The sequence below is a fragment of the Plectrocnemia conspersa genome, unplaced genomic scaffold (genome assembly GCF_051122295.1).
Source record: "Plectrocnemia conspersa isolate PC_06_02 unplaced genomic scaffold, ASM5112229v1 ptg000010l, whole genome shotgun sequence".
Lineage (NCBI taxonomy): Eukaryota > Metazoa > Arthropoda > Insecta > Trichoptera > Polycentropodidae > Plectrocnemia > Plectrocnemia conspersa.
The window spans coordinates 30,827,162-30,848,786 of NW_028277174.1; the positions used below are offsets into that span (position 1 = coordinate 30,827,162).

The window sequence follows — 21,625 nt, forward strand, 5'->3', positions numbered from 1 at the left end:
ACTACACCGAAATAACACAAACGTCACCTATTTAGTCCAGAGAAAAGCAGCCGCTTCCACTTCGATCGTTAGATTTGGTCCAGCCAAGCAGTCACATCAAATCGCCTCGATCATTTTAGACGACTTGGATATAAATAAAGCTGTAGTTTAAACTAGACACGTGTCATTTTGGAACAACCTGTATATTTTAAACATGCAATTTTATTCTAGGTATTTCTGAAAAAATTGAAAAATGAAATCTTATTACCTGAGTTTGCGTTCGGTAAATATTTATCATCCATCTTGTTCCATTGCAAAAGAATTCCTTCAATTTATCACTACGGCAAACGTACAACTGTAATCTTTTTCTTGCAGTTCTTCTTTTAAAATCATATTTTTAAATCAAATGTTTTCTGTCCTAATTTTCAATTAAATTTCATTTAACAATTCTGATACACGTACTTACCATAAATTAGGATAATTATAAAGTACGGTGTGTTCAAGAAAACGCAACACAATCGTTCGCTATTATTGTATTTTCAAACCATTACGCCGGTACAAAATAATCATATACTACAATCTTCTGTTTGAGTGTTGAACCTAAATACAAAGGTCTTTTATTTTTATCTCATTTTTTTGTATTTCATTAATCTAATGTAAAATACTACATTCTTTTAGGCCACTTATTACTTTGTCTCATTAAAAAATAGAAATGCTATAGGTATTACATAAAACAACTCTAATTACTTTATACATTTATACTATCCATTGTTCCACAATTGGAAAATATATGTAAAAAAATTAAAGAAAAAACCTCACAACAATATATATACTTTTATATATAATTATACATGTTTCTATACATTATTAATCACGTGAAGTCTCAATTAAAAAAAATTGTCCAAAATCTGCCGCTTTATGTATGCGTTTTATTGAATTATATATTTATTTTGGCATTGATTATCTGGAAGTCAGGAGTTACTTTTTTTAATTAACGGCTTAATTGACCACATCGGTTAAATAATAAGTAGTAAGCGAAAAGCGTTTTAGTAAACAATTTGCACTTTGAACTCACATAATAAAATTCAATCGATGAAAGCTTTCCAAATCGGCGTAAATTACAACATCTACATTTATGACAGTCTCCCATCGCTTTCTCTTCAATGTACACACTCTAAACTCCTATTTGGTCTCGATTTGAACCTTTTTTAGAAAATCCGTTCTATATGAGATATGCAGTCGTTTCGACTAAACCTTCAGCCGGACCTTACACCTTGAATTATACAATACATCGTAACACGTAGCACTATCCTAACGTTTCGTCTTTCGTATCGCAAACAATAATAATAAAAAGCTAAGCGGAAAACTGATGTGAATAAAAATAAAACCTTAAAAATATTTTGTTACTTCTTCATTCAATACATAAATTAGGCATAAAAATTAATTACAATCGTTGTTACAAAAAAAATATTGAAATAAAATGCACAAATATATTAAAAAAAAAAACTTAATACTATAGTCGGAAATTTGTTCATTTTTAAATGATAAAAAATTAATTTTCGATTTACAAAATAAAATTTGCATTTTTTATATATTTTATCTAAATTATATAATATAAAATTAAGCGAATCTATTTAATATATAATATGAATAAAATGCAATGATGATAATTAATAAAAAAAAATGATTATGACACGTAAAATGATAAGCTATTATCTTCTGCGTTATAATTATTTTATAATTATATTAGATACAATGTTTAGAATATATTACAATATCAAACAACCGTCTTCCTCGAATATATATCCGCCTCTTAACTCGTATATTGTCATGTAAGATATATACGTGCATTCTATTTATATTAGTACATTATGTAGGACATACATAAAACTGTCAAAATTAAAATATAAAATAAATTTTGTAAAAATCAATCAATTAAAATATTTACACATTATTATGGTGTATATTAATAATATAATAATTACATTAGCACCTGTCTCACATGATATTGTAATATAATGGAACCCAAAAATCAAATAAAATAGGAATGCACCATCAAATACAATTTTCATTTAGATCACAAAAATTTCAATAACCCATATTTGCACAATAAAATGACTAATACATCGATAACAATAGGAATACAGCTGCAGCTTCTCGAGTTAATCATTCGAAAAATAATAATCAATGGCACCTTAATTAGTATTGCGATTGAATAATAAAAAATGACTTGATGATATAAAATAATGCGTAAATGATAAAAATACAACCATTGATAGCGCACTATGCTTTAAAAAAAAATAATACAGCAGCAAACACAATACTTAAAAAAAATATTAGCACTGATAACTATACAACGTAAAGCCCACTGCACTGGAATACAATATATATCACAAGTCAATGATCTTTCTTTCGTCGTCTATGCGGATCTAATAATAAAAAATCAATATACACATACATATATATTTTCATCGTCGTATAAAGTCACTTCGCAAATTACAATTTTTTAACGCACAAGTCTTTGCACGGCAAAGACCCTCATCGAACACGAATCGCCAAGTTGGACACCGGCAGCGGCAAATCACACTCCCGAGAGCAGTCGTAAAACTATCGTCTAAATTAATGACTAAGTTTAGTAAAAAATAAACCCCCTCTCAAACGACCGTTTTGTCTGAATTACATATAACATAATCTCATTCACGAATAAATAAACGATTCACAAAAATGATAAAAACCCTAATAAAATTCGTAAATCTCATTCACGATCAACGAGGTCGATTGTATGTCAGGATCTTTTATGGACGCGTTCCGATATGATCACCGGAGTACTTCGCTAGTGTCCTTTTGCGGCTTCCTTGGCAGCAATTATGAGGGGGGTTAAGCTAGCGAGCGGCCTGGCCAGCTTCAAGAAAGGATGCTGAAAATAAAATTTAAATATTATAGAAAGATATGATAAAGAAATACTGTGCTAATTTTTATAACTTTCAAACACAAATAAAACCCATTAAAATGGTTTAAAGCCTTCCAAACCTTCCAATTTTTATTAGATATGCATACTACACACACTTAAATTAGAACCTTGCAATATTTAATTATTTATAATTAAATGTAGTATCGGTGAAACTTGAATTTAAGTAACCTAAAGATGAAAGATAAGGTAATACAAATATTAACACATTTCTAATAATTACTTGTTTTCAGTGAAATCTTAAAATTACAAAATATTACTGTACCGCCCTCAATTTTTACATTTTGCAGCATATTAAAAAAAGTTTTAATAAAATTTTTTTGTCGAAAATTATAGAAGAAATTCATTATTGTAATAATGTGGTTTACCCTTGGGGATCTGATAGTCGTGAATGTAAATTGTGTAACTGACATGTCGGTAGAAACTAGTAATTGTTGATATGATATATTTATTCTCAGGTTTAGGTTGAGTATATATGAACAATTTCCAAGAATCTTGGAAGGTTTGGAACTTTTTAGGCTGCGATTAGATGCGTTCAAAAAATTCGATGTCTCTCGTAGAGAAAAAATAGCAATATATAATTACACTACAACCATATTTCACTTTTTACCACAAAGATAAATATTATTAAAAAAATTTAATTTGTTAATTTTTTTAATATATAAAAAACAAGACCTTATTGTAAAAAAAATATAAAGTTGTAATCAGCGTACAATTAAATATAATTTTTTATAGTTTCTTTGTGATAAAAATGTTTCTGTAATGTAATAAAAAATACACATAAGGAAATCCAATTTTTTTACATATTGGCAGTATGCATGTGGCACCTAAAGGTGCCATGAATTTTCGACCCTAGTAATATGGATATTTTATATAATTTAGGACTGAAAATCATTTTAATTTATCGAACTATAATATTTAAAGAATTTATAACATAAATAGGTGTCCAAAACATATTAACAAAATACGAAATGGCGTGCAAAAATACCGGCCACAGTCAAAGGGTTAACTCTTCGAACTCCTATGTCAAGGTAAACTCAACATTGATTTTTATTACCAGCAACTCCTATGTCAAGGTGGTGCCCGACATTTTTTTTCAATTTGTTTTTTTTTAAATAATTTAAATCTATTTTGATATTTTTTATTGGAAATATTATTAGGTAACGGTTAAAAAGATACTGATTTCTCATTCTACGGCCAAATAACCATTCATTCAAGATCTGTAATTGATACAATAGTCAGTATCGCGAAGTATTGCCGTGAACTTTTTTTGTATTTCTGCAGTAATTCATTATTATTTGGACTATACTTAGTTAATTACATATTAAAATTAGTGGCTATTTTAAATTTAAAGTCCAGAAGTATTTCTCAAATTATCAAAAATTAATATGAATGTAGTGAAGATGATGACGTTTATATGTATGTTTTAGATAAAACTTTAGAACAATTAAAAATATCCTAAGAAATGACATTTCTTTAAGGTAATCAGAAATATGGGAATTATTTTTGTTCTGAAACTGGAAGCCATTTCTCGGTAAAATATTTTTTATTTAAATATTCTGGGTATTTTATTTCGAATATATATTTAAACAGATAAAAACCAGAAAATAAACAATGTATTATTGCAAAACTTGTAAAAATATATACATCTTTCTTTCAAGGGATTGTTTTAAAAAATATTACACAAAATTTGTCAAATAAATGTTTGATATATACATTAAAGAATTATCATAATTTAAACCCCCTTTAATATATTATATATAGCAAAACATATTTATTTCCCTTGTACTTGAAACATAATTATTAACAGATTCACTGAAAAACTTTAGAAAAAATCTTTGGAGTGCAAAGAGTTTAAGAATATGAAACAGAAAAGAGGCATTATGATATTAAGAACTCAATAAAATTGCCTTACCTTAAGTAATTCGTGAGCTTGAGCTCTCGCGTCTACGTCTACTTCCAAACACCTATCCAGAAAATCTCTAAACACCGGACTGAGGCGATCCCGCTCTCTCACTTCCGGCTTGCCATTTGTTGCTATTAAATATAAAGCGCGCAAGGGATTCTCGTTTAGATACGGAGGCTCTCCTTCTATCATTTCTATCGCCATGATTCCCAAAGACCAAACGTCAACCTATAAACAAAAAAAATTAATCAAAAATCATTAAAAAAAGTATATATATTTATAATATTACATATAAAAATAAAAACCTTGGGTCCATACTGCTTCCTAGTGACGACCTCCGGCGCCATCCAATACGGAGTGCCGACCATTGTGGTTCTCTTGGACTGCTCGGGCGATATTTGAGCGCAGAAGCCGAAATCAGCTATAATAGGACACAAAATCAATAAATATCGTCAGATTGAAAAGTCAAGTCCACTCACTTAATTTAACGCTGCCGTCTAAGCCGAGCAAAATATTGTCGCTTTTTATATCACGATGTATCACGTGATTCGCATGCAGGAATCGCAGAGCTTGCAGCACTTCCCTGCACACGGCCGCAATCTGACCCTCGTCCATGCAAGTCTCTGTCACGACGTCTGTCAAAGAGCCGCCGGCCAGATACTCCATCACCACCCATAATTCCTGTAAGTTGAAACAACAGTTAGCAAGCGATAGAGCGGAATGGGAACGGATTTACGAGCACTAACAAACGTGCGTACCTCCGAGACGAGGTAGCTGTCGAGGTAGTTGACGACGTTGTTATGCTTGTTCTCCCGCATGACGAGGATCTCGTTGATGATGAGCTCCTTCTTTGGCTGCTGACTTAGATTCATTTGCTTAATGGCTACCTCCACGCCCGTGGAGGTCTCTATAGCGGTGTAAACAGTACCCGATGCCCTGTAATAAATAATAATTTATAATTATTGTTTAGTACGAGATTCTAAAACCAAAAGGGTATACGACAATAATGTGTGGCGACCACACAAATTGTAATAATTGTCTCATTGTTGATGACCGTGACCAAAAACGTTCATTCATTAACAATGAGACAAATATCATGGCACAAGAGGGATTTCTTTTGACCACACAACACGAGTCGTTAAGAGAATCCCTTTTGTGACAAAACGGTACGGACGCAATTAATCACCACATCGCAAACCCTTTCCGAATAATTCGAAAGTCTGGACAAGCAAAAAACTTGCTTTCGAAAATGCAAAATCCGATTTCTAGAGTTCCAAGAAGCGACTGCAGCGATTGGCTAGCAAGCGTACAACCACTAAAGGATATGGGCCTGGGCTCCGATGAGGAGAGGGCAGAAGGCAGACGACCGGAGGCACTATACGAGACGGCTGAGGCACCAGACAAGAGATGGCCGGAGACAGCAGAGAGCCAGCGACACAGTCGATCTACCAGCAGCCATCCGGAGGAACCAGCTACGCGCCCTCACCGATAGACCTGAAGATCACACCTGACACTCGCCGCATGCAGCCACAAGAACCCTGAGAATCATCTACTGGCATCACCACATGCGCCACCTTCACCTTCATCGCGAGAAACGTCACGTCTAGGGATTCCAATCCCGGGATCCCGAATCCCGGGATCCCGAACGATTTTCAATACCCGATGAGTCCCGGGATTATAAAACATAATCCCGAATTTTTCGGATTGGTTGATTTATCAAGCACAATCGAATTATTATTGACAACATCGTTATATTTCGTGTACAAACTTGCGCGAGCTGCATGTGTCATCTGTGAATCTTTGAGGCTGTGAGTCTGAACGTGCTTTTTCAGCAGCAGGCTGCTTAGGAACCAAAATCAGATCAAGGCTTAATGATAAAACACTTGATGACTTGATGTTACTTCGTGAGTTTTATTCAAAATAATGTTTTCAATTAATTGTGTATGAATGTACATACCTATGTGCATACATTGTCAAAAGTTCATTTTTTTCTTTTCAAATAAATATATAAGACCTTCCCTTTTTTATTTTTATTATATTATTTTCTATTTTAAGTCCAAGACTAAAATTATACGTACTTTATACATTGTACGTTATAAAAAACAGAAGTAAAAATATATTGTATTACTCATTTTAAATTATTTTTATCGATAAAATAGCATGAAAATTATCCCGGGACTGGTCCCGGGATCGACTAATTGCAATACCGAAATCCCGGGATCAAAATTTTGGCCCGGGATTGGAATCCCTAGTCACGTCCATTTGTCACATGTAAATATCACTTAATAAAACAATCCATCTAGATTCACACAAGTCTCATTGGCCGCGAGGTCAACCACCCCTAGGGCTACGCCCCCTAAAAATGCATCTTTTCTCTGATGCTGTTTAACAGGGTTAAGCGAGTGAGGCACTAAAATTAAAAATATTTATGGAAAAAAGACATTTAAAAGCCTATTGAAACAATTAAATTTTAAATTTTTGTGTACACTATCTGTAAGAAATTTAATATTGCAAGAAGTTAATAGAATAAAAACGCTATGCAGTCAAAAACGATGGCTATAATTAAAGCTTCACGTTTAATACGAAGATTATCTTATTCCTTGCAGCAAAAGAGAGACACTATATAAGAAAACAGTTTTTCTAAAAGTGAGAAGATGGCTTCAGAATGGAATTGCCTACAGAATTACAGTAGAAATGAAGCAGTGATAGATATTTTAATAACACAACCTAAATGAAGATATGTAAAACTGTAAGAAATTTCATCACATTTCGATTTTTTCTAGGAGAAAAATGATATCGATAAATGCAGAAAATTTAAATGAAGCAGTTTATGATTTTGCCTCCAAATATACTAACGACATTAATTCTAATGAGTTATTAAGAATTATGCATGAATACAACCAAAACTGTCACATCCAAATTTGGATATTACGTTAAGGATAATTTTAACATTATCATTATTTTATCAAATAATTGAAGAAATCATTTTATTAAATGAAAAGATGTTGCCAGTTACAGCACTTTACATTTTACTCGATAAGATAAAGAACAAAGGTAAAACATACCAAACCAAAATAAAAATTTAATACACCGTTGAGACGAATATTAAATATTATCATATTTTTAAAACATACCCTTGTCCGATTTTCTCCATCTTGGTATATTTCCTATTGGGATCGCCCACGCTCACAATAGTCCTTAATTTTTCTAAGATCTCTTCATCGGTCATCTTTTTCTTTCGCTGAGCGGCGGCTCTACATATCATATTAAATATCAGTTAATTTATTCATATCTCAATTTGCTTATTCGTATCAACGATACTGACCTAGAATCTTGGTGTGTAGTCGTAGTCGTGGGGGCACCATTGGTCGGGACGGGTGAAGGCAGTGGCGACGGCGCAGCCGGTTGTACGTTTCCGACTACGGCATTCTTATTCTTATCCAACACCTGCTGCTGCAGGCAGGGCGGCGGCGACATACTGATGCTATTTGTCACCTGAGGTCCTGGTGAGGCACAAGGCGGTGGAGGGACAACAGGGGCATGACGAGGGCTCTGCCCACCGCTATGCGGAATCGGTTCTTCTTCAATAGGTTTAGTGTACTATTTGAAATAATCAATGTATTAATAATAAATTGTATATGCATTGATATGTAAAGGCGTGATACTTACGATGCTTTTAGTGCGATCGGGTCTTGACGGCGGCGGAGGAGGAGGAGGCTCCGGATGTTGTTCCGAGTCCGTCGGAGTACTGCTCGACGGGCTACTTGAAGATACACGCGACAATGAAGAGCCTGTAATAATTTGATTAAAAATAAAATAAAATCTTGATATTATATGGATTGTATTTCTATAATAAACATACCCGAATGTGTAGTATGGTGGACGTGGGCATGAGTCATGTACTTTGACAGAGGCGGTTGGTTGTTGCTGGCGTCGTACCATTTTAAAACGTCTAGCACAGCCTGTGGATTGCTCTTCTGCTCTTGTTTGCTGATGTTCGAGGTTTGCAATAGTCGTAACCAAGCATCTGGCATTCCCTGAAAATTATCAACGATTCATAATCAGCTATATTGTAAGTACTCGTTAAAGGCAACTTGAAAAAAGCTAATGATACAAACATGTAATGAAGCATGGTTTTATATTTTGTTAAAAACAATTTCATTCATGTGATACAACTAATGTTTCATTATTATACATACAAAGAATTCTGTCTCATGATGCAGGAGAAAATATGGTGCTTTAAAAAAAACTAGAATTTTTTAATGATATCAAACGTTAAAATTCTTAGAAGCTATTCAAGTCGTAAAGAAGTCTATTGAAGTATTTATTAACATTTAAATACAAAATTAAGAATATCATTTCTTCAGTTTTAATAGAAATAAAAATCAACAGATTGAATATTTTGATATAAAAATTCAGTGATACCAAAAAGGCACAAGAATCAGAATATCTAATGCATATTAGTTTGCTGAAAAACATAAAGATGAGGTAGAGAGATGAGTGAGTATAAATATAAACTAGACACTAGACTAATTAAGCATGAATTAAATCAAATCTAACATGGAATAATATACAATGGAACATAGTGAATTAATTGATCAATAAAAACCATCCATTGTATACGTTAAACTGTCTAATAATTTCGTGCCATATTGATATAAACATGTATATTTTTTAACGAATGACAAAATTTCAAAGAATACACTTGTTAAAAATATCATCATAAACTAAACTAGTGCACGAATTTACCAGACATCATAAGATAACATCCAATACCACATTGCAGATGTAATTATTACGAACACAATAAAGCATTAGTAACATTCCCAAAACATCGAACGCATCCAGTCTTAGTTATGACGCTTTGTAAAAAATTGCTATATAACGTTACCAATGAAGCATTACTTACTGTGATAGGCAGCTTGAAACAAAAAAGAAACACACACAAGAAGCTCAAATATTTGTTCAATGTTCTACGTTGAGTACACATAAATTGCAAAATTATTATCTTTTCACACACTTCAATAGTGTTTATATTAAATTATTTCTAATACACTATTGTAACGTATGCACCATATTTGTTTCGTAACATAAAATACACATAAATCAAACCTTCGGGATATCCTGGAAATAGGCTTTAATAAATAAATATATAAAAATTGAGTGCCTTATGTGACCGTAACATTTTTAAACAATTTTTGAGCTGTTTAACAGATTTTAAAATATAAAATAATCAACTACAAATAATATAACTACTCAAGTAACTTAATATTGCATTCACTCAAACACTGATTTATAAATGAGTAAAATCGTATTAATTTCTGACAATTTTATATATTCTAAGTCGCTGAAAGATCTATACGACCAAATTACTCAAATATTTTATAGGTTTTTCTATTCAGGTGAACTTTATATTTAACTACCTTTTATTTATTCTCTTAACCTGACATGAAGTCTAAAGGCGTCGTAATTATATTTCATACATAGCAGACGAGATGCAAAAAGTCATCATTGAATTTTAATCTTTACCAGACAAGTTTTTTCTTATTGAATCTTACTAGCTCCCATCAGTTAAAATATATTTTCACCAGTAAAAATATATATCTACTGGTGAAAATGTATTTCGACTTCATTGAAAAATACACATTCACTGTAACATGTAAATAAATAATGATAATAATGTTCATGTATATATTACTACGTATGAAGAAAACTCATAATTTTACTAGCACCCGCCAGATAAATTATATTTTCACTAGTAAAAATATATATCTACTGGTGAAAATGTATACACTGAAATGAAATATTTAAAAAAATATTTTCAGGATAATTTTTTTTAGGGATAACGTGAGAATTTCTGGTTTAGAATTAGAGATGTCATTTTAGCTTTTTCGAAGGGGAAGGGGGGGGAGTGCAAAAGTTGGCTAGACAGTGGTTGTTTTTATAATATATCGATTTCATTAAATGACATGCATTTTTCTGGCCAAATTCAAGAGGGGGGGGGGGAAACTGGCCACCAATATCATGCGATTTAGCACCGTTGGAACATCTAAAACCTAACATTCACCAAGTTATAGCCGAGATACCGCCCGAAAATTACATCGGCTACTACAAATGGTCCAGAGGTGGCTATTAAATTGGTATTATTTTTCATAATTAATGAAATACATCAAATGTTCGAATAATTAAAAAATCCTTATATATCTTATTAATCCTTATATAGATATGTTGTATTTTCCCGATAATAACTGTTATTGCAGTGCAGGTAAAAACAAAAACAACACACAATCGTATTTTCGTGCAACGTATACGACTTTCTTCTTGTGTCTTGGCACTAGCAAGCGCGAATGCATGTGTAAAAAATTGGAAGCCGTGGCGTACGCTGATCCACAATGTATCGCAAAAACCTATCATACAACTGAAAGGCTAGTCTTGATTAAAATAAAACATTATAGAGACCTATAACAGGGCACAAAATAATAAATAGATGACAATTGATTCGTCAACATCAACTTGATGATTCGGAATTTAATGCTTTCAAAATTTTGAATTGAATTAAAAGCAGTAATTTAATATATTTAAAGAAAATATGTACGTAAATGTAAAAAAAGATTGAGAGCCATGGATAACAATTTACACGCCTAGGCTTTAAGCGGCTGGTAAAAAAATTGTTTTCAATATATTTTATGAAGAATTTTAGTAATTTAACAATTCTAGGTAAAATGGTTCAAAATCACTAAATCTTTTTACTGTAATATATTGATAGAAGTATCTCAGAGTAACTAATGGAAAAAAAGAATGGAAATTTTATCAAGTCATTTAAAATGGCTACAAAAAATAGAAAATATATTGGGCATGACATAGGTGCCTTTGGACTGTAATGATATAAGCATTTTGAGCATGACACATACATGCCTTTGGACTTCTAAAGGTTCACATGTTTTCGAACGGGAGGTACAAATTTTGTCATACTGTATATTATATCATCACAAGAGCCAGTGTGTGACAAATTTTATAGTCATACGCTCTGCTTTCTGTTTATTTTATAACGGGTAAATTAAATTTTAATGTATTTAAATTTAACTGCCCGTTCACAATCAACTATTTTAAACAATGTAATAATAAACCGCTCAGTTAAGAGATTAAAACAAAGTAAAACACCATAATAATCAATTTATAGAACAAGTATTTCTTTCTATTGCTTCTTTTCATAGTTCATCATCATCAAAACAAATTTATACCGAATTTATCCAGACTCTTTGCCATAATTATTTGTTGAAAAAATATATAGTCTACATATTTCATCATTTTTTCATGACATGTTATATGCAATATTTCATTTGATTACCCTCGATAGCATTTTTTGCACAAAGATTCAAATTTGATTTACTTGTAAAATCATACACTGATTTGTAATCATTAGTATATCTTTACAACATTTGTTTTTTGTCAAATCTATTTTTATCATATGTTACAGTGTCAAGTGTAGCTATTGTTAATATTTTGAAAATCAAGCTTGATTACGTTTACAGGAAATTGATAAGTATCCTGCGAAATATATTACTCAGGCAGTGTTAAAGAACTTTTCAAAAATCAATTGATACCTAAAATACCATAAATAGAAATTAAGAATATATCTGAGTTTATAGCTCAAAAGTACAATATTATTGTTTAATTACGTATACTTTTAAGATTACTTATGCTTTTTAATAAAAATATAATATTGAAGTATTTCATTTAATATCAAAAATAGAATGAGTTGAGTGATTCATCATATTGCATATCACATTTTTATTCTATCACTAGGTTTTGTGATAATTTATCGAAAAAATCAATGCGTTATTATGTATTCAAGATTTGCTTGCAATCACACATTTGGTGAAACATTTCCGATAAAAAGAAAACCAGCCTTGGGCATTTATGCCTTATCGTTATTTGCACACAATCGTCCGCTACGGTGCTTAAAATGCGACGATCGATTCTCGCGAACAGATTAAACTTCATTCTAAACCTAGTCACATAGTGACTCCTTCGATTCAAATCGGAAAAAAGCAAAAGCCGACGCCATATACGGAGACAAGCCATATACGCATGCAAGCACACCCAACTCGACATCCTCTTCGCATTCAGACTATTGTACGCATATCGATTGCCCAAATCGAAGCGACGAGTCCAATCGAACTACACTAGCGACTCGCCTGTAATATATATTTATATATATATGTTATAAACTAAGAAAATAAAATCATAACGTTACTCTGCCGCATGCACGTTTTGGCGTTTAATTTCAACGTAGGACTGTCGCGATCACAAACATGGTGCATTGTAGAAGCTTTACTTTATCGGAATAAGCGCGGCTAAATAATTTGAGAGAGACAGAAGTAACGTACTGTGAATTCTCCGGTCACGGCGTCGAAGCCCACGTGTATGGTGTGCTCGAAGTTGGTCGGGTAGCTGATGTTCGGTTTGTTGTCGTTGTGCGAGGACGTCATCTTGGAACCCTTCATCTTCGCTTTCAACGTCTTTTTCTTTCTGTCGCTGCCGTCGTCGGGCTCTGAAATTAAAGTTAGTTTAAGTATACGATAATAAATGTTTAAGGTTTCACAAGCTTCAGTTGTTTTTTATCCGATCCGAATTTTAACAATATATGACAAAGTCATTAATTCAAAGCATCAAACAGTAATTATAAATATCCCCTTGTTTGTGTGATGCAAAAAATGATGCATAAAATGTATCACCGGATTACAAGTAGGCAATGACAGGAGCTCAACAATTGCAATTCTACAAAAGTACATTTGCAGGAGGGTGGGGGTTGCTTTTGATGTGGATAATTGTTTATTGCGCTCTCCTATTGGTCGAAATTCAGTTTAGATATGCTTCCAGTCGTAATATTATTTTATAAAGTGTTAATAAGAACGCTAGATAGCCGATAGTCTTTAAATTGATATTATTTTTAATATGACCTGAAAGTTGGTTTATTAGATTATACAGCCGCTTATTTGGTACAAAATGTATCCTGATGAAGAGGAATATACTTAGTTGATAAATTTAATGAAAATTTGGAATGAGGGCCACTGATGCAATCAAAATCACCAGACAAAAATGAGAAGAAAGTGGTAGTCAACACGATGAAAATTGTTAGCGACTATCCAAAGGTTAAGTAATGTCTTTTATTTACCATTTATAAATATTTGGGTATTGTATATTTATATTAACATTTTTGTCCCAAAAGGTTATTAACGTAATTGTCAGTATCGTAATCTAGGGTTAAGTAATTGGCAATTGGCAATTGGCACACAAACGAAACGAAAGTAAGTTGTCGAAAAACATTATTTGCTACATTGTCACCTTTGGGCAGCGGTTTCAGGTCTACCGGAGGCGCCGAGTCCACTCTGTCCCCCCCCCTGTTGCTCGTGAGGCGAACAGGGGGCGCGGGAGGCTTCTCTTCGTCGCTAGACATCCCTCTGAAAATCGAGAACGCGGTGTCAGAGCGAAAAGATGGCGTCGGCTCAGATCCTCGACGGCCAATTTGACGCTCGAGTCACCTGCGGCCGCATGCTGAGCGGGGCGCGGGGGCGGCGGATCAGACGCGCGCGGGCGGCGACCGACCGAGGATCGCACGCGCCGCAGCTCCGTCTCCGCGCTGACTAACCGCCATTGCGCGCGGCTGACAGCGCCCCACCCCGGCGAGTGCTCGTCGGCGTCTCGCTCGCACTCGCGCGAAAGACAGAGACGGCGATACGCACGCGAGTCGCGCCTAGCGCCTAGCGCCTAGCGTTCTTGGCAGTAAGCCCATACTAGTTATAAATTTGGACGCGGTCGTAGCGCACGACATTGCGGCTATGCCCACTTTTCAATTCAATTCAATCAAAAATCAAGCCAAGCTATTATATTAATTAAATGTTAATTAAAACTCATTCAAAAAATATGGTGAATAAACTAAAATTTATGTAAATCTACGAATAACAAAAGCTTAAACATAACCAATTTATTATTTTAAAAATGCAAAAAATGTATGGGGGGGGGGGGAGCAATTTTAAGGATTTCCCCGGGCGGCATATACCCTAGCTACGCCACTGTTGGGATGACACTTGTTATGTTACTATGGAAAATTTCCAAAAATATAAATTCTGGTGTACTCGATGTATTTTTTAACTGAATATAAACAATAAATATACTTAAGAGCAAAAGAAATGTTCCACAATTTTTGCAAGCAGCCAAAATATTTTATATCTAGAGCACTTGACTGGAAATCCTTGACAAAAATGGATCAACGAGTAAAACTCATGTTATATTAAAAAATATATCAGATTTATTATTTAAAAAACAAATATATTTACAATATTGTCAGAACTAAATCTATTAGCCTACTATAAGTACATGCATAAAATTATTTAAAAATAAATTATTTCTTCTTTCTTAGTGAATATGGCGACCGAATTGCTTTCTTTTCATTCATCAATTTTTCATCAATTCTTTTCCTCTCGGGGATATATGGTTTTTCCACTTCAGGTGGGTGAATGGCTCCTGGCGAATCTTCCTCGAATGTCAAATGTCTATGCGAGCGAATTGGCTCTCTGGTCTCGGCGGCCTTTTCGTTGTTCTCCCGTTTAGCGAATAATTTCCGCCGGGAGCTTCCCACTGTCATTGCCCTAAAAAGATAAAATAATAAGATAAATAAAAATATATACAAATTAATTAAGCGCTCAAACAACATACCCTTTTTTGAGCGAATACAGCTCTTCAGGTTTCCCCTTCTTCTCAGTGTCGAATTTGTTTAAATTGCAATTTTCCTTGTCAGGATTGGCTTCATGAATTTTCACCACTTTCTTCATGGGAGTGATGAAGTCTTCCAAATTTACAACTGGCAATTCGAGTTGCACATCTCGACTCAATATGTTAACGGTACTGTCGAAGCTAACAGCTTTATTTTTTTCAGTTACGGCAGTTTCGCTGACGCAATGCGTTTTACGCTTGAGTTTCAACTTTGATTGTTTCTTAGGTTCTTTGCTGTTCAACTTGAATATCATATTAGGCACTTCTGCGACTACACTCGACACACACTCTACGCTCTTCTCATCATTTTGATTGATCTCCATCTGGGAATTATTTTTGGAACCGTCGCTATTATCGCTCATTCTGATGTAATCGTCACTAATTTCTGAACTTTCTATGCTATCTGTGTTTTCAGGCTCGTTTTTGGACGTATTTATGAAACTGGAATTTAAGTCAACTTTGAGAGATTCGCTTACGGTATCGGGATTACTGTTTTCTCCGTTATCTGTAGTTTTATTCCCATCTAAAAGATCAAATGTCAATCGATTCGAAGAAACATTCGTGGAACTTTCGTTTTTACATGTAGTGTTATTTTCAAAGGTTTTCTCTATTGATTCTAAATTTAATAAGCTCAATTGATTCATGCAGTTATATATTTCACTCTCGTCTAAAATACTTTTACTAATTATACTAGTGCAGAGACTTTTCTTATCTACTGTTTGATCATTAACATTTGTGTTTTCGTTGTTAGCAAAGATTTCAGTAGAGTGTTGATCAGTAGCGTCTTCCCATACGTCGCTCGACGATTCTTTTATAATCAATTCTTCATCGTTGTCTGACTTTCTTTCGTTTGATTCAATACTATCATCGATACGGTTCATTTGATTTAATGATAAATCATAAGTTTCGTTAACATTTCCATCATTATTAATATAATTTGTTTTATTTAATGATGATTCTAAAGATCCAATATTATTTTCAATAGAGTTAGTTTCGTTTAAAACAGGAACTATAGATTTTTTATCATCATCTTCTATTTTATCAATTGAGTTTGTTTTTGTTAGGGATGTTTCAAGAAGTTCTTTATAGTCTTCTTTTTTATCAATAAAGTGTGTTTTGTTTATTGATGTTACTATAGGTTCTCTATTGTCTTCTTTTTCATCAATTAAATCCGTACTTTGTATCGATTCTAAAAGTTCTTGTTCTTCATCATTATTCGTAATATCGATAGTGTTTGATATATTTAGTGACAACTCTAACATTTCACTTTTTATATCATTATTTATGCATTCAATAATGTTAGTATTCTTCAGCGACACTTCTAATAGTCCTTTCTCAATTTTTACAATTTTCAAATTAATTTCTTGACTGTCCGAAACTTTGTCTTCATTGACATATTTTTCATCACATCGAACACTACTATTACTGCCATTTTTATCATTCGTATTGAAACTTTGCCTTTCCGAATATCTCACGGTTTCCTAAAAATATATCAACAAAATAATAAATAAATCAAATTAACTAAAAAAAAAAAGTATGTACCTTTTTCATAAGATTGCTGATGTTTCTCTTCAAAGACTCATTTTCATCTTGAAGCTCTTTTATTATATTTTCGTAAGCTCGTTCCAAGCGTTTTATCTGTGATTTAAGTTTATTAGACAAAAACCCAAGAGACAATATGATAAAAAAATAAACGAGTTCATACCTCAAATTGATGCAATTCCGAATCCTGCTCTTTTTCTTTCAATTTTCGTTTTTCGAAATCGTCATCAGATTCTTTCTTCAGGAGCATAAACTTTTTCATAAGAGATTGTCTAACTTCCATCTCCATCTTCAGTACATATTGCTCTTGTTCTCGTTTGATCCTATTTAAATATGTTCAAAAATATTATCTAATCAAAGGCACCGAATATGTGCAAATTTATACCGTATTATTTCTTCTTTGAGATATGATATCTCGTAGTTCATATCAGTGGAAAAGCGAGATGTACGATCCGTTATGTCGACGCAGCTTTTAGACTTGTGGAAATTGTCAAAGTTAGGTTCGATGATGCCTATAATGAAAATGATCATCAATAAAGTAAAACACAGTTATATATTTTTAGAATAGAAGATATTTACGAATATCTTTAGCGATCGCAGAGAACTGTAATGTATGTTGAGTTTCATCAAAGTATTTCGGATCAGAGTTCATCGTTACGAGCATACCGATAGCTTCGTTGCCGCATAATGCATTTTGGAGCAATGATGTTAATTTAGACTCTCTGAAAAGATAAGTATTTTATTATATATATATGAAGTTACGTGTATGAAAAGAAAAAATACAAGATTTTTGTCATAACAATGAGAAGTTTATATATATAATTCGGGCAGTATCTCGGCAGATATTAGTTTTTATGTGTTCCAACGATTCAGGTTTGTTGGCGTAGAAATGACTTAGCGCGACCCCACAAAAAAAAAACAAGTGTTTACTTTACATTAATGCACAAAGTATTTATTTAAATGCACATATCTCTAAAAATAATTCCCTGTATAAATAGCACACGTATAAATATCCAGCAAACATAATTCTTATATCTGACAAAAAGTTTTCAAATGCAATGCATTACTCTCAGTGCAGATTGTGCACACCAATTAGTCAACGAATATCAAAAACCTTCAAGGACCAAAATACTATGGTAACTGGAGTTTACAGGAAAGTCACTGAAAGTTTCAAACGGTTTTCCCTTAAACTATATTTTTTGGAGCTGAACTGAAAACAAGAAAACGTTATTTTTACCGAAACTGAACCAATATATTTTTTTTGAACTGGAACGAAAACCGAAATGAAAAAATTATGGTCTGAAGTGATGCATTATTTTATTTGGCCCACCAAGTGATTTCAGTTGGCCACCACTGATCTAAGGCAACAAATTAAATGGTCAAAATTTAAACCAACTTTATCATATAAAATAATAAAAATCAAATTTCGGTTAGAATAAAAATAAAGGACGATCAGAAATAAAATATAGAACAATAAACATTTAGAAATATCTCATAAAATATTTCACTTGCACTAAAATTGTTGGTAAGATTAAACACCCCATGAATAACTCTCGACGAATCTATTTAATCGTATGTAGGATGCGAAGTATTCAGAGCGACTAACGAAGCCGGTATAACGACAGAGCGGCAGCGGAGTGGGTGCTTGACTTGCCGTGTTGACATCTGGCAATATTGCAAGCTCAGCTGCTGATATGCGAACGACATATCAACCAGTTGTATCAATCTTCAACGTAACAGCAATAACAACACTACACTAAACTAAACTAAACTAAAAAAAATGATTCTGAGCATCGTGTCAAAATAATTGTTAGCATTTAATGTAAATTGTGATCATCTAATATTTATTCTGGCAACTTATATTCTGACCCTAAAAATGTCAATTAAAAGCGATTAAAACAAATTGAATACTAGACGAAAACACTGAAATAGCAATAACTATACTAAATCTTCAAATATTAACTATAAAAATTTGAATAATAACCTAAATGGAGGTAAACCATGCTGGCTGCGTAGAATAGTAAGACATTTTTCCAACACGTGCAGAGAGGAGTTAATACTCTTGGATTCGTTGAGTCTCAGACCTTCGTTTCCGGTTCGTTTGGCTCTTTCCGATCCGGCCAGATCGCAAAGTCGGAAAGTGCTCATGGAAACATGTTTAATATCTAGACAAAGAAGATAAGTATGTCAAGCTGCATATCAACTGTGTATCATATTTTTATTTATAAGATACCTGTATATTGCACGAGTCGTACGGAAAATATGCAATGCGACCGCGAGCTATGAGAGTTCATGTTGGTGCGAGCGAATTTCAAGAGTCGTCTGCCTCTTTCTAAAGCAGCGTACGCTTCTTCGCCGCTTCTAACGTACACCCATCGCAGGCCCTAAAAATGGACAAAACGGCGTAAAACCCTGGCATCTTATTAAATTTATTAATATTTACCTTAATGTATGGTTTACTGTTGTTGGCATGAAACAAACGAAGAGGAACTAAAGGTTGATTAGATATGGGCGATCTCTCTCTCAATAAGTCGTATATTGCTTCATTATAAATCTCAGCAAACGAAACCCAAACTTCATACTTTAACTTGTGACTCTGTTGTTTGTGGTGATTTGGTAGTTGGGCCTGTAGGAGTATACTCTGGCGACGATACGAGGCTAAGCTATCGTTCAAGCTTTCGGCCACCGTGTTACGAGTCGTGCTGGACTTGACGATGGATTGAATTGCAGCCACTTCGTCTTCTTTCTCGGCTGCCTTGAGCGCCTTAAAAGAATTATCCACCGGCTTCACTTGAGGGAGCCTATCGACTTTGATCGCCTTGAACAAAGACTCTAAACAGCGAGGAATTATACCGGGTTCGTCTTCGGTACCCATCAACGAATAAGTCTTCCCGGAACCTGACGAACCGTAAGTCATAATCGTATAATCATTTCCGTCGATAAATTTTGCGAAATTTTCTTTAATGATATATTTGTAAATGTCATATTGCGTGTTATTCTCATCGTGAAATATATGAGAGAAGCTATACGACTTTTTAACTTGAACGTGTTTTTTGCTACTTTTGGTCTCTTCTTGTAAAGTAAATATACGTTTCGATTGGATCTCGTACGGCGCTTGTTTAAAATATCGAGTCGCAGTCGCAGTCGCAGTCGCAGGTTTGACTCTCAAGAACACCTTTAAATGTTGATCTTGGACAATCGAATCGTAAGAAACGTCGTCTTCGAACAGATCGCATAAATCTTTTCCTCGAGCTGGTCGAGGTCTCATCCACGGTTTTGTAATGCTAGGGTCGCGAGGCATAAGAAAGGAGCCCATGGACGTACTGCTTTGATCCGTACTACCGGACGCGTCGCTGTAACTCATTGTACTTTTATCTGCAAAAATACAACACGACATATTAACGATCTAACTATTTTTTACTAAGTAACTAAAAGAGAAACTTACAGTCTATTCGGACGAAGCGGGATTCTTTTTATTGACAACGCCAATTTTCAACGAACCGACGAGACAACCGCTAACCGTCATTGGCAGTTGACCTGTTTAAATTTTAGATCGAAGCACTTCAATATCTGACCAGTAAACCAGTGGCAAAATTTTACCATTCGTTACAAATAATAAATAATATTATCATATTTTTATAAATGATATTTTTCACTAATTTCATTTTTTCAAATCAATTATATTTATTTTAATTAAATTAAGACAATCGTTAGGTTTAACAGGTTACTCCAATGCACCACGATTATCGAAAAACAATACATACTATTGGTTTTTATACACAACAAAATAATACATAGAAAAAAATCATTAAATATTAAAATTTAATAATAAAAACCAGACGAGCTCCTTATAGCTGACACTAAACAGATCAGTGTTCAATACCATCGTATTGAGGAGCTGGATGGCGACAGCCATAGATGATTCAGGAAGTGCGGACGTATTTGCCTTATCGAGCAAAAAAAGAGGACGCGAACCCAAAACACCCTTCAGTAATTTAAAGAAATGCTTAGCGACATACAACTTTCTGCGATAACTCAGCGAATCGTATCCCAATACTTCGTTGTGTGTTTCGAAAGGCGCTAGGATATATGAACGGATAATAAACAAATATCCTCTTAGAAAAGTATTGTTGGGGCCTATTTATATATAAATTTAGATTTTCATTATGGTCAAAACTTGACGGCACTCTGGTAACACTGGCGTGACGGTTTTTTCTCTCTACTGGCAATCTTTCGTCCCGCGCATACTCCGTACTTTGTAAACCATGTAAACAACTCTTAATTCTCAATAAATTACTACTGTAGCAGCTCAATCTGTGTCTAATTGCCACCCGTCGCCAAAGTACCTATCTAAAAAATCTTTTTTGAAACTTTTCGAGCAATAGGGAGTATTTAGTTCCCGATTTGAGAATGTTACAAAAAAAAGTGTCATAAAGGACGCGAATAACTAGCGG

General features: G+C 33.6%; 2 protein-coding genes across 4 annotated transcripts; both read right to left on the reverse strand.

Annotated features, from left to right (window-relative positions):
• Positions 1 to 2,428: 2,428 nt before the first annotated feature.
• Pak (serine/threonine-protein kinase PAK 3-like protein) lies at positions 2,429 to 14,502 on the reverse strand. 3 transcript variants are annotated; one of them, XM_088193913.1, is made up of 12 exons: positions 14,399 to 14,502; positions 14,202 to 14,317; positions 13,244 to 13,407; positions 8,716 to 8,890; positions 8,523 to 8,644; positions 8,179 to 8,453; positions 7,988 to 8,107; positions 5,612 to 5,789; positions 5,333 to 5,534; positions 5,159 to 5,274; positions 4,863 to 5,081; positions 2,429 to 2,896 (listed from the first exon to the last, which is right to left on the reverse strand). In XM_088193913.1, the coding sequence occupies exons 2-12, from the start codon at positions 14,311 to 14,313 to the stop codon at positions 2,813 to 2,815; spliced, it is 1,767 nt and encodes a 588-aa protein (XP_088050039.1). In that variant the 5' UTR covers positions 14,314 to 14,317; positions 14,399 to 14,502; the 3' UTR covers positions 2,429 to 2,812. The 3 variants fall into 3 exon arrangements, with proteins under 3 accessions (XP_088050039.1, XP_088050037.1, XP_088050038.1); XM_088193911.1 differs by having other exon boundaries at positions 5,600 to 5,789; XM_088193912.1 differs by having other exon boundaries at positions 5,600 to 5,789; positions 14,202 to 14,502.
• A 645-nt stretch (positions 14,503 to 15,147) lies between these two features.
• LOC148231351 (uncharacterized) lies at positions 15,148 to 20,714 on the reverse strand. Its single transcript, XM_088193915.1, has 10 exons — positions 20,617 to 20,714; positions 19,615 to 20,546; positions 19,405 to 19,555; positions 19,156 to 19,336; positions 17,751 to 17,893; positions 17,557 to 17,683; positions 17,335 to 17,494; positions 17,172 to 17,267; positions 15,573 to 17,110; positions 15,148 to 15,505 (listed from the first exon to the last, which is right to left on the reverse strand). The coding sequence occupies exons 2-10, from the start codon at positions 20,533 to 20,535 to the stop codon at positions 15,259 to 15,261; spliced, it is 3,564 nt and encodes a 1,187-aa protein (XP_088050041.1). The 5' UTR covers positions 20,536 to 20,546; positions 20,617 to 20,714; the 3' UTR covers positions 15,148 to 15,258.
• Positions 20,715 to 21,625: the final 911 nt, after the last annotated feature.